The sequence below is a fragment of the Pimephales promelas genome, chromosome 15 (genome assembly GCF_988280905.1).
Source record: "Pimephales promelas chromosome 15, fPimPro1.hap1.1, whole genome shotgun sequence".
NCBI classification, from domain to species: domain Eukaryota; kingdom Metazoa; phylum Chordata; class Actinopteri; order Cypriniformes; family Leuciscidae; genus Pimephales; species Pimephales promelas.
In genome coordinates, this window is record NC_142783.1 from 6,315,232 (window position 1) to 6,329,661 (window position 14,430).

Sequence of the window (14,430 nt, forward strand, 5' to 3'; positions counted from 1 at the left end):
CAGTCCACAACAGAGGTCTAGACAGGAGGCTCGGGCACAGGGTTGAGCATCCGGGAACCAGCAGTCAGAGGAGTCTCACGCTGGGCTGGACAGGACTCGAACACAGACACAGACGCACGAAACAAGACAAGAACAAAACCACTGAAACATTAAATATGTACACGGAAGGGCAAACACTGTACTAAGTGACTGAAAAACCTTTACATTTAAGAGAAGAATACACACTAAAGTAAATAACTGAAGTAAAACGAGTCCAAAACAGGAGAAAGCTGTATTAGATAAATGTAAACCCAGTCTAAATAATAAATCTAAGAGAAAAACAAAGTAACAGAAACTAAATCTATAAATCTGAGAGACAGAGCCAAACAAAACAGCCCATTCTCACTCCCAAGGCGTCAGTGAAGCATTTTGACATGCTTCAATATCTGACGCTTTAGGCGCCCTTTAGCGTCAGTTAGATGATGCCCTAGGATCGCGTGTACCCTACCCCCACCCCACACCTAACCGCGTCCTCTAACTGACGCTTTCCTTTAGCGTCAGTTAGATGACGCCGTAGGATCGCGTCATGTAAGTGACGCTAAAGGGCGCCTAAAACGTCAAATATTGAAGCATGGTCAAAGGTGACGCCTTGGGGTGAGAATGCGTTGAACAAAAAAGAATACCTCAAGTAAAACAAGAAAACTAAAGGATAAATAATCAAGAGAAGTTAGACCACAAAGAAAACCCGCCAAAAAAACTGAGTTCAGGATCAGGGTTTCATAACCCTTGCTTATAAATCACAAGTGTTAAGCATTCCTTTACCCAGGGTTGAAAGCGGTGTTTAGAATGACGATAAAGCGATATGTGAAAAGTCCTGGACAAATATGATATTTCTCACCAACAAATTCTGCTCTCACTAGTGTAAGAAACTGTTGGGGAAATCATGGATTAGACCTATTCACCTTCATAACCAAACAAATAGGAGTTCAGTTCAAACGAGGATGTTCAACAACAGAATCTGTTTTACGGCTAAACTCCTTTTAAATCAATCATCCATACATCATTTTCAGAGGTCTCTAAATACATATTTTACATACACTTTACAATAGGTTTGTTTTCATAAGCAGGTGGTACAAATAGTGTAGCAAAGGAGGAAAACATGTGTTGTGTTAGTATCATTCGAAATGCAATGCAGTTTTACAAGATATGTAATAAATACATATTTATGAGGAAAAAAAAATGTTTGTCAATAGCTGTCACCCTGGTGAAAACAAACACTATGTAAAATGTTTTGACAGACAAATGTATTTCCCTTTAATGCACAATTATTTAAATAATTTATAACAGGATCTGACACGGCACTGACATTCCCTCAGCCGCCTCATAACTGTACATTTTACACACAGCATTGCAGTGTAATTACATTATTGTATTGTATTAGGGACATATAAGGAGAAGGTATTAGGGACAGCATTTTTAAATCTAAAAGACCCTTTACATCATATTGATGATTCCATTACACAATTATAATAAACTCATACCTGCTCTTCCAAAGGTAGTACTGGAACTGTGTAACCTGTGTGCTTCCTCTTAGCACAAGTAAGCTGTATGTAATGAGAACTCATTAATGTAAATGACTTCAGTTTCAATTGCATCCAGTGATCTTTCTGAGCAACCTGCACATTGTCAGAATGCATTACAGCACTGAATTCCCTTAAGCTCAACCTACCATGAAAGATTATGTTATGCAAAGGGAATATTTCACAATGTAATGGGTATATATTACAAAGGCTGTATTTCTAATTTGAATGTAAGGAAGTACTGTATATATATATATATATATATACAGTATATATATATACTGTATATATATATATATATATATATATATATATATGCATACATACATATTACTGCGAAAAGAGATACTGAATACAATTTTCACAGCTTGTTTTGTACAGAAGTTGGAAAGCTTATTATTTGAACGTAAGGAAATATAATTAAAAGTAATTGAACTTTCAATACAGATAGATAGATAGATAGATAGATAGATAGATAGATAGATAGATAGATAGATAGATAGATAGATAGATAGATAGATAGATAGATAGATAGATAGATAGATAGATAGATAGATAGATAGATAGATAGATAGATAGATAGATAGATAGAACTTATTGCTCTATTTCCCTTTTATTTGAATAGTTATTATCCAGTCATGCACTTCACTATATAACTCATTAAAGAATCCTTACCATAAAAAATATAAATCACTATTTTTAAAAAAAAAAATCCATTCCATAAAAGAGGCATATTCAAAAGGACTGAGGATTAATTCAAATAGTTGTTTTGTGATTATAGAGCACCTCATCTCAAGGTCAATACACAAAGGCACTTACATGCTAACAAGAGAGAATCCGCAGAGAGAAAACTGGAAACGTTAAACAATAAAGTCTTTACATTGAGTTTATTTCCATAATATTACATCCTTTTATGAAACATAAATATACTGTCATTTTCATATGCTCTGTCAATCATTTTTTACACAGTTAAGCATGGGCTAATGTTTTATGCACATATTCAAACACTATCTGCATCAGTAGCCTAATTACACTTTATTTGTTGTCAAATATTATCTTTTTTACAAAGCAAATGAATTGGAAAAGCTTGCTTGTGTGTATTGGCTTTTGCATTTCTAATGTATTATCTTGTCAGGTTAGTGAAGTGCACAGGCAATATCGTACACTTGCGCGTTTGTGCTGAGACTGCAGATAACAGACCCTGGTGAACAATACATTAAGTTGTCTGTGTATAGTTCAGTAACTGAGGTAAAACGTTCAAATTTGTGTTCATAATATAAGCGCGCAGCAGCAGATGTGAGGTCACTGAACTAGCGTTATATTTGAGTCTCTTGAGAGCCATTTCAGATTAAAGCTAGAGGTCTCCTCCATTAAACATGCAAGCATGAAAGCCGCCTCTCTGTTGTGTTACCACTTTTAAATCTCAGCCTCGGACAGAAAAACTGCTTTGCCCCGTTTTCGTAAAATGATGCGTTTCTTTGAACAAACTTAGTCATCTTTTTTTTTTCTTCTGCAGTGATTATTTTCTCTGTGTAAAAACATAACAGATGTAGGTGTTAATTAGGTCAGAGAACCCCTTATGTTCATCAAATCAAAGTTCAATACCATCTATTATATTATTAAATATAGCCTAAGGTCATGTTCTGTCAAAATGTTTTCACTGTCATAAACAATTTCATGCCATTTTAGAGTACTGCAAAAAAGATGGGTGGGGGAACATATTACATTAATTCTTCTACAGTGAAAATATGAATCACCAGCTGAATCGTGCATTTTTCCAACATGCATTTTTTTTTTTTTTTTTTGGATGAGTAATCACAATCTCTCCTTTATATGTGTCATAAATCATTAGTTGCGCCTCAAATCTAATTTTAAAAACATTAGTCCCAACTGTCCAATTTATTTTCTTAAAGCCGGCACAAATAAATCATAAAGTAAAATGCAGTTAATAATTTAGTAATTATTTAGTTAGTAATTTGTAGATTTAGTTAGTAATTTGTAGATTTTAAACACAAACAGGAAGATCTAGCTATTTTCCACATTTCCTTAAAACACAAATAAGTCACTTTCAACGTATATTTATAACACTAATTTGAAACTTAATAATAAAAAAAGAAAACGAATTACCTATTTACGTAGTAATATCCAGAGATAACGTGTTTCCGTCTTCCTGCTTCACTCAATAACACAAACATTTTTTTTTTAAAGAACAACGTTATGTCCATGCCTACCACGATAAATTGTAAATATATCCACTCATATATCCGTTCTCAAACATCTTCGCAAATGTTACAGTATCGCTTTATAACGTTAAAAGCATAAATAACATTTAAAGTAGGCCTAATAAATCTTTGTAATATGGCTATATTTCTGGAGATGGCATTGTCTCCACAGCGCCCGGTGTTCTGCAACCTATTAGCATCATTTCGTCCATCGAGTTCCATTAATTACATTTGAATGAAAACTTGCGCGGAAGAATGAGATTTTGGAGAGGCCTGCCAGATACTTGCTCCTCTTGGGAGGACCTTTCACCTTCTTAACGGTGGGTATGCAGTACTTAAAGGCAGCTTTTACTACAACTGGGAAGCTGGGACGTGCACCTGCCTGCTTGTAGTACAAAATGGTCGACATCAGCGAAATGGTAATTGCTTTAGATTCTTAGATTACTGTATGCTAATTAAAGGGCGACTTAAAAAGCCTGAAAATAACCATCTTTTATTTAAAAAATATTATACATGTTAAAATGTCTTTACTTTAATTGCACTGTGTGTCTGCGCATTGCATATGTCTTAGATGTAAGATCTAACTTAAGCTAGACAATAATATCATCCATTACCTGATTATTGTGATATCATTTTTATTCGTAATAATAAAAGACTACTTCAATCTTGCTTTAGACTTAGACAAGACAAAGTGATAGCTGTGATATAAAGGATTATACAGATATAGCCTGTGAGTTTTTTTTGACGGCTGGTTTGACGGCACTTATGCAACGACTTGTGAATATTTAAATAAAACTGTAAAACTGAGCAAATAAATAATCTCTCTGAAGCATATAAATGTTCATATTTTAATAAGTTGTTTAAACATAAAATAATAGACAATTTTTGTAAAAACACACGTATTACTAGTTCATTTTGTGGCCAAATGAGAACTTTTTTACGCAGTAGTTACCATGAAATTAAAAATACTAACATGATGTAGATGTAAACTGCTCCAATGTTAATTAATATATTACTAAACTGTAAACGCCTTATGTAGGCTAACATGTTGCTAACAGTTTTAGCAAGCTGTCTGAAAATGGCAGGCCTCGTTACACCTTACGTTTTCGTTGGCGGTGAAGGTTAAATCTTACATAGGCCTATAAAAAAAAATAACAAACAAAAAAAAACATGTAGAAACAACATTGCTGTTATTTGATTACGGATTTTTGAATCATCTTTGAGTCGTCATGAGCAACATTAACAGCGTTTTTAACCATTGACATGCATCTGAACAGTTTCAGATATAAAACCGCAAATATCGCTATTTTTCCCGGTTATTTTTGCGTCAGAGGAAGTAGACGAATTTAACTCGTCCTTCCTTGTTTAAGCTGTAATTAGGGTAATAAAAATATTGATACGTTGATCTGAAGTAACATAATTGTACTCTAAATTGATTAAACAAATAGTAGCGCGCTCTTGATGCTATCATGATTCCATGTAGGCCTATCTTGAAACAAAATGAAGAATTACCTCGGAAGAAAACTATGACACGGACAAAAACAGAATTGTAATTAAAACAAATATTGTAACTTGATATCTGATGTCTTGCTTTCTATGTTTATGTATGCAGGGGACTTGAAATACTGACTGACCTGCGCGTGCGCCTTGTTGACCAGAAATAGCCTATTCTTTGTAACGCAGCAGCTGGACATATTGGCTACAGTTTGTTCGTAAAGTGACGTTTTAAAGTCTTCAAAACATATTTGAGGTGTTTAATATAGCATTTCAAGTGGTGCGTTATTTATGATGCCATTAAATTGTATACCGTACACTATATTACCACCCCGCAAAGGACACATTAACTTATTTTGGACACTTTGTTCCACAGTCGGATCTCTGAGATAATGGGTCAGGACCTCAGCTCTTACTCCAGGCTCTCTTTCCCCTGGCTGACCCTTGATCCATCAAGCACCCAGTGCACACATGTGTTTGCCCATTCACTCCGAGGCTTAAATATATGCTCTGCTTTAAATGAGAATGGTTGTTCAAGAAAGGCAACGAACTGCAAGGTGTAAACCAAACGAAAATGAAAATAAACCGCAGAAAAAAATAATTACGTTCACAGGAATACTCCACGCCATGTCTTTTATTTCGATGGCAAACCAATTACCAACAGCTCTTGTCACGCATTAAAGGAAAAGAAGGGTCATAGGTGACAGCTACCTCAATGTCAAACAGAAACAAAACTGCACATATACGTCTTAGGAATTCTCGAAATACAATTTCCACATGCACACACATATACGCGCTTAGAAACTCCAAATCAGTTTGACTAATCAATAAAATAATTTCGTTTCAGTCAAAGTGCATTCAAACAAATCAAAGCACGGTAATAGTCGATTTATTTCACAACGTTTGAGAGCAAGTTTTCCGCACATTCACCGATAAATGCATCTGAACGGGAAACGATGTTATTAAAATAAAAAGACACGCGTCAGAATAAACACAATGAATGTAAAAGTATAGGCTATGCAAATGTATATTAAAATCTACCTCAAAAGCAATACGCATTTCATTTTTCGGTTTCAGACTAGGTTCATCAGCCAATTTAGATTCTTCGAATTTTTTTATGTTATGTTATGTTATTATTTTTCTTTTTCTTTTTTACATTACACCCACCCACATATCGCACACACTGCATTTATAAAACATATTACATCAGACAAGTTCCGCGCGTTCCTTACAATGATTAAAACAGAACTATCTAGGCTAAACTCAAAACGGGAAATAATTTCACACGGCAACCTGTTTCGGTACCTGAGCAAATGTTGTCCAGTATATCCCAGTCCTATTTCTGATGATAGATTTTGCATTTGTTCCTTCCCCATTGAAGTATAACCTACAAACAAAATATCTTAGTGTTTTGTTTTTCTTGGGTTACTTGGTATACTTGGAATGCTAAGCGGTCACCCGTCCAGTGGTTTCTCCAGCATCAGAGTGAGGCGGTTGCTTGGCCCTCGGTCATGCTCTCTGCCTTAATATTCCACAAGGTTGAGTGGCCCTCATTTACCTAATGGATCAGGCGCACAAAAACCTTAGACCAGTTTCTCGCTCTGTGAGTCACAAGCCAAAGTTTATGTGACGCTTCGACCTGGTTGGTCTCCGAATAAACCCAAATTTAAACATACCGACAAGTAAACACCTTTAAATGTGATTTACTGAACGTTAAGTAGTCAGAAGAGAATGCTGAATGTTGGTGTTTGTTTTGCGTTGTAAGTTTACAAAATGTGCAATGTTACTAAACCCCGAAAGTTGCTGTTAATGAAATGGCTCCTTACTTGTAGTATATAACATATGTGTGAAAGCAGCATTCACCCACGTGGTCAGATTATTAGACAGAGGTGTGTTCAATATGACTGATGGATACAGGCTTGCTTCTTGTTTCTAAACTTGTAACATCACAAGCGTACAAGCTTTGGTTTTCTTACGCACTTAAATTGAGAGCCTTATTTTAACATTTAAATGAATTTATAATAGGCTATATGCCAAAATTAGGTCAGGCAGAACATGTTAGACCTGCTCACATTCGTGAGGTTATTGACCCAGAATGAATTAGCCTATATCGATTTGAAATAAGCAGGTAAAATGAACCTATCGTTTTTATACTGAGATTATAACGGCTTTATGCAGGAAAAAATACGGTGTTTTTTTTTTATAAATCGTGAATCGTATAAATGTATAAAACTTAAAGATTTAAAACTTGATATATATATATATATATATATATATATATATATATATATATATATAACAATTAGACATCCTTCATAAGCTTAAATATGATTAAGACACGTTTCCTTGTACAGGTCCTTGTAGTTTTATATAGTAATACAAACTGGCGTTTGGTTAAAAACAATGTTGTACTTTAATGTGGATTTTATGAGAACACATTTTTACTATGATCTAATTTGGGAGAGACCCTCACCGCTGGCACAAAATGATGCTTAAGACGTATAAATTAGGTCATAGACTGGAGGGGGTCTTCATTGTGCCACTCTGACAGAGCGCACTGCGCTTATGACTCTCGGAGGGCTCTCAAAGTTGGAAAAAGTATGGAATTCCCTATTGACGCAGACTAACAGTGCCTAAAAAAGAAGAAAAAGAAGAATTAGACTTCAGACAAACATCGGTCCAATTCAGGACGAATATGCTTTTTTAGGGACTCGTGTATTTTACGACAAAATATTTTTGAGAAATATGACTATTGAAAATGTTCAGTCGGCATAATGATAAATGTAATGTGAAACTAACAACATTTTTTTTCTCAATTATCTTGCTGAGATGTCAATGACTATTGTTTGCTGGTCTAGGGAGTCGCTCCGCCCCTCATGTTTGTCGTAAATCTGGCGCCTGGCTACAATAAACCTGAGATAAGAGTGGCCAGGGCTCGCCTCCTTCTCCAAGGCGATCAATCGGATCTCAGGCATACTACAAGCACTCTCTTACGTCGACGTCCACGAGAACAGAGCTGATACAACAACACGGCTGAGCTCCACCACCAAAAAATCTATCTGCTTTCTGAACCATGTCGCTGAGCCCAAAGCACACGACACCTTTTTCAGTGACAGATATTTTGAGCCCAATTGAGGAGACTTACAAGAAGTTTAGTGGCATGGAGAGCACTGGAAACCTCACATCTCCTTTGGGAGCGTACCGGCAACCTCAGGTGTCCCAGACTGGCATGCAGCAACACTCTATGGGCCACAACGCCACCACTATGGCGACCACCTACCATATGCCACACTCCGTTTCCCAGTTCTCGCATAGTGCAATGGGGGGCTACTGCAATGGCAGTATTGCCAACATGGGGGACCTACCCTCTTACCAAGAGACTATGAGAAACAGCGCAGCAGCAACAGGGTGGTACGGCGCCAACCCCGACCCTAGATACTCAACAAGTAAGTTATGATGCATTATTTTGAGATGTACGCTTATTTACTGAGTTTCCGGCGAGTTTGCCTTATTTTTTCGCATCAGTAAAATTGCCTGCAAAGTGCGCATTATATTGTCGCCTCTTCGCTGATTTGTAGATTCCTGCCGATGTTTATTATAATTCACACATTTCTATTCACTAATTTGTGCGCACTGTAAAGCGTGTTTGACATTTTACATACTCTTCAGAATAAGTTATACAAGATTCAACTAATTTTAAAGTCAGCGAAATTTTATTTGCGTTAAAATGACTTAAATATCCAAGTTCATTGTCCTTAAAAAATGCAAAGCAGCAACCTTTTAATGCTACATTTTTTGTAATGATTAAAAATGTAGCCCAACACTGCTACTAATTGAATGGACGTACATCTGTATGCATATTTTGAAGTTTCTAGATTCATGGGACCTTCCACAGGTATGAACATGGCAGGAATGGGCACGCTAGGCATGGCCGACACCACCAAATCCATCCCACCTCTGCACGCAGCCCCAAGGAGGAAACGACGGGTGCTCTTCTCTCAAGCACAAGTCTACGAGCTGGAAAGGAGATTTAAGCAACAGAAATATCTTTCAGCGCCCGAAAGGGAACACCTGGCTAGTATGATACATCTAACCCCAACGCAGGTCAAGATCTGGTTTCAGAATCATCGTTACAAGATGAAACGACAGGCCAAGGACAAGGCAGCACAGCAGCTTCAACAAGAGGGCAACCTGTGTCAACAGCAGCAGTCGCCGAGGAGAGTGGCTGTCCCTGTCCTAGTGAAGGATGGCAAGCCTTGCCAGAACGGCTCCAACACACCGACGCCAAACCAACAGCAAATGCAGCAGCAGCAAAACGGTTCCGGGGTCGTGCTTGCTACCTCGAGTAATTCTATGAACCAACACCAAACCCAGCAGGTCAACGCAATGGTTCAGGCCCAAGACCTGGAGGAAATGTCTCCCAGTCCCCCGTCACTTCACTCGCAGATGAACAATATGGGACAGATAGACACTTCTGTAGATTACACGAATAACATGGTCACGTCAAACCTGCTTTATGGCAGAACGTGGTAAGACCGACCACCTTTTCTTTTCATCTTTTTCCACAAACTTTAGCGCCCTCTGAATTCAGAACTGAGGCGCGTGAGGCCGGAGCAGACCGAGCATCCGCGTGACGATTTAAAGCGGGTGATCGGATCAGAGGAGCACGTTTTGGGTGGAAATTTACCACTTTTTTTTTTTTTTTTCTAAAAACAGACTTGTGGTCACAATTTTATACAATGACCCTTCTACTCAGTATGAACAAAATAACAATTTCTTGTCTCACGCTGTATGTTTTTGGACTTTTGTTGTTCTAGTAGAAGGTTGTCAGTTGTTAAACTAAATTGCTGCTCCACACATCTATGGCAATGCCAGGACACGGGAAGCAATGTTTCATATTTCAGGTATGAACTCCTAGCAAGACCTGGAAAAGTTCCCAGATCTTAATAAATGCCTGAACGTGCAACTGAAGCACCTGTTGTAAAAACTAATGTATTCATTTAGAGAAATGAAAAGTAGGGACTGTATATTATTTGGCTAACACTTAAGTTTCTTTTTACCTGTAATATAAATGTTTGAGGTTTTTTTTCGTTGGTCATTTATTCTATTCTTTTTTTTTTCTTTTTTTCTTTTTGGTAAATTAAAACGAAGACACAAAGACGATGGCTGCTGTATATGTTTCAAACCAATTGAACGTTAACAATAAATCAATTAAAATGCACGCCATTGGTTGGGAATTAATGTGTGTAGAGTATAATCTCTGTGAAGAGCGTTTTCATTAAATTAGTATTTGAAAATAATTTTAATTAAAAAAAAAAGTCTATGGTAGGAAACTTTTCACTGATTTTGAAGGGAAGAAACCTATGCAATATTTACATACAAACAAAATCAAAGTCTACTCTTTACTATTACATTTGCGTCCATAACTATTGCTTGAATTTATTACAGTCGCCTCTCATAATTTAAGTTTATCTGAAACCTGACACAAAAAGTTATAATAATGATGATTGGTAATTAAGCCAATAATAGCGAATAACACCGAACCAACATACATAGAGTACCATGTGACATCCATTTCAAATTTTAGGTTCTATAATTTATATTAAGGAGAAGAGAGAACGACATTTTTGGTCATCTGTTTATTTATTTTATTTAACCTGTGTGAAATTTGAGTGGCTTGTCTGCATCACATGTCTACTATGTTCTATTTAAAACACGAAAATAAAACTGCATACACATAAGTGTAGAATTCTATATCATACATGTTGTTGTATACTATTTCAATGCACACATTAATGAAAGGGCAAGAGTTTACTTTAGCAAAAAAAAAAAAAAAACTGTTTCATTTTGAAATAAGCTCAAATTTTCAATAGTTTTGTTATTTCCCATAGGCTATCCGAATTCCTTTTTTTTTTTTTAAACATTCAATACCGCGGAGTTCAATCATAGATTGACAGTAAAAGTTAATACAAATATAAGCTGCAATTGTTAAGCACGATTTACAATTTTACAAAAAAAAAAAAAAAAAAAAAAGATTTTTGCGATACAATGAGTAAAACACTTTTTTTTTTTAATATATCTAGCCTAAATATAAATATAAAAATTAGAAGGCGAGTTTAATATCGGACAATGATAACACATAAAAGAACAAATTAAATAAGAATACATTAAAATAAGAAACTGGTGATTCTTAAATATAAGTTTGTTCTTTTTTTTCCACCAGAAAGTGCTACAAGTGTTCCAAAGTTATGTAAATTGATTCAAAGACGAGACGGAAATTCGAAACGAAACTTTTTTTAACGTTTTTATTTTACTATTTAATATTCTTTTATATGGAGTCAGTTCGTTCGTAATGCCAATGAAACATTTCGAAAAGCATTTCAAAGCAATGGAAATCAATGATACTGAAATTACACAGATTGAATGAAATGTGAACGATGTCCTGTTCAAATCTGTTGTTCAAATGGTGTAAGAGAGAACAGAAAACTTGTCAACAGTTAAGACACCAATCCATATTGTTTTTCACAAGTAAAAATACCTTCCACATGGATACTGGTCTGAAATGAGGGAAAAAATAAAGACATTTGGTGACCATCATAAGATGGCTATGACCTGATAGTGGTTACATTAGCCAAACATGATTTGATTATGACACTATTTTACTTGGAATTTGGAAGATCGAGTGCATCTGCAAATGGCATCCAAATATGGTGTTAGAGTCGGGATTTACATGATAGACTTGATATTGATCAACCTAATCTCTGCCAGTGTCTAATGCTGAGAAGTGAGGAGCTCTCATTATAACACCAGAGAGCTTTTGGTTTCAATATTTTGATTAGTATGAAACAAAATTTCGTGTCCATGGTTGAAGGTTTTATGAAAAAGATATATATATAAAATGCAAAAACATTTGTAAACTTGACTAATAATAATAAGTACAATGTTATAATATAGATCTACTAACAATAGAAGAAAAAAATGCTGAACAAATGCATGCAGTTCATTTATATATGGGGTAGTTTTTGTTTTAGATCACAATTGCAAAAAAAAAAAAAAAAAAAAGATGCAAGCTCTGCTGAATATCTTTCTTTTGTCATAACATAGCTTGCAAAAGCTTTTTGAAAGTTGGAAAATATACTTTTCAATATCTATTCAGTGCCTGGAAAACACAACAGAGATTCAAAGAGATTTTAGTATTGCTTTTCTCAATCCTGCCATAGATTTGTTGGAGCTCCATTCTTCCCCACTAATTGCAGGATCTTAACAATTTCTTACCACTGAGTAATTTGAATCCAGCCCGAGGACCTTGTCTGTATTTTCCCTGGCCATTATTCTACTTAATATGTCAGAACGTCTGATCGCAGAGAAACCTTTTCAAGTTCTATTGATGTGTCTTTCAATTGACCATGGTGACCTAGCAACCTGGACAGCACTAATTGGCATAGGCAGCCTGACGTCACTATTACAGTTTATGTGGGAACAAATATGTCCTGGAACAGATTACAAAAGTATACGAGCAAATATTTTGGACAATTTATTTTTAATGTAAAGACACGGTTCAATTATGGTTCTCTCTCTCTCTCTCTCTTTAGATATATAAACATCAACATAAAGACATACTAAGTTTTTAAACATGCATATATTCATATTTTCTAAATCTTAATTTACTAAAAACATCATATTTTTTGAAGCAGTGAAGCACACTTCCATACTTCAGAAATTGTATTTTAATGTGTGTGATGCCCTACCCCCACTTTGACACACACACACACACACACACACTTCTGTCTCTGTTGCGTGTTTCCAAACAAAAGTAGACACTTATGTGGAGCTTTGTGAATAGTTTACGTCATTACATGGAAAAGATGATGGAATAAACCTTTATGCATTTGATTTTCTAAGTGAGAATTTGTATTCAAATGCCTGTTTGTTGCAGTCAAGGTGGTGAAATGCATTCTTTGGATAAATGCAGAACACTTTCCTAAACCTCACTGAATCATTGTTAGTCAGGAGAGGAGAGAGTTTTCTGCTGTCAACCTGTCACGTACTATAGTAGAGGGTTGTTTAGTCTCGGCAGGGTGAGTTGAGGCATTTTCATGCGAGCGTAAGAAACCATTCGCTTTTTACTATCAAAGCAGACTGTGTCCTGGAAAATGCAAACCGTCCTAATACGAGCCATTTCAAACTGGAGGAAAATAGTGGGCAAATAGACATGCTCCAACACAATGAAAAATATTTCAAGGAGGTCAAGGGACTCGGAAAGCAATTCTCTCTCTAATGGGTTTCCATAGAATTAAACAAATGATAGCGAATTTTGCCATTGTCTCTGTATAAACATATACGATTGATCTGTATGTACATACAGCAAGAAAATTGTCCCATTCTCTGTCCTGAAATGTTCAAATCCACACTGCTTGCTATGAATAACATTCCACCAACATTGTGCAGGCAATCCGCCCCGCTCAATTCTGTTTCGTTTCACGACGCGAGAGAAGGGAAAGCAAATTAGAAAGAGAGAGAAAGTTGTATCCCTTATTATCAAACCATGTCACATTCCCTCCAATGCCTGTCTGTGCAGCTCTGGCCGGTCAGTAATCCCTCTTCCAAGTTCCCTATGCATCTTATTCAGGCTGCTTATAAGTTGTTAAAGAAACTGTTTTCAATCACCACTAATAACTACTGACCTGGAGTGACACAGAGCCACAATAGCCCACCGAAGCCTGTGCAGTCCGACCAAAGAAGGTGATTAGTACTTCAAGAGGTCTAAAGCAAGAATCAATGGCCGGTCTGTCTCTCGCTGCCAGTCTCAGCACCGCTGTCATTATGGCTGTATAACATTAGTTATGCCTCATTAATTTCAGCAAACACCACTCCAGAGAAATTTGTTTACCTTTAGACATCTAATATATGTGATATTATAGACCTTATTGGAATTGGATGGTTTCAAGATCTTGGCAGAGGACCCAAACTGGGCAGCAGGAAGGTAAAGAAGACTACGGGTTTGTGTGGACGTGAAGGTTAAAAGGAAGCAAACATTATTTGATGTCTCCTGAGTGATTATTATGTGACCTTATAAAGGGTTTGGTAACACTTTAGCTTAGCAATTCTCACTATTAGCTACTACTTTGTCTCAGTAAAATCCTACACTGATTATA

General features: G+C 36.2%; 1 protein-coding gene across 2 annotated transcripts; it reads left to right on the forward strand.

Moving 5' to 3' along the window:
* Positions 1-7,656: 7,656 nt before the first annotated feature.
* nkx2.4a (NK2 homeobox 4a) lies at positions 7,657-11,188 on the forward strand. Of its 2 annotated transcripts, none has more exons than XM_039651140.2 (2): positions 7,657-8,721; positions 9,144-11,188. In XM_039651140.2, the coding sequence occupies exons 1-2, from the start codon at positions 8,349-8,351 to the stop codon at positions 9,806-9,808; spliced, it is 1,038 nt and encodes a 345-aa protein (XP_039507074.1). In that variant the 5' UTR covers positions 7,657-8,348; the 3' UTR covers positions 9,809-11,188. The 2 variants fall into 2 exon arrangements, with proteins under 2 accessions (XP_039507074.1, XP_039507075.1); XM_039651141.2 differs by having other exon boundaries at positions 9,171-11,188.
* The last annotated feature ends 3,242 nt before the right edge of the window (positions 11,189-14,430 follow it).

What these genes read in the sequence shown, in the direction of transcription:
- nkx2.4a (XM_039651140.2), top strand. Translation starts at nt 8,349, where the DNA reads ATGTCGCTGAGCCCAAAGCACACGACACCTTTTTCAGTGACAGATATT. An exon ending in CGACCCTAGATACTCAACAA is followed by an intron (nt 8,722 to 9,143) that starts GTAAGTTATGAT and finishes CATATTTTGAAG; the next exon opens with TTTCTAGATTCATGGGACCT.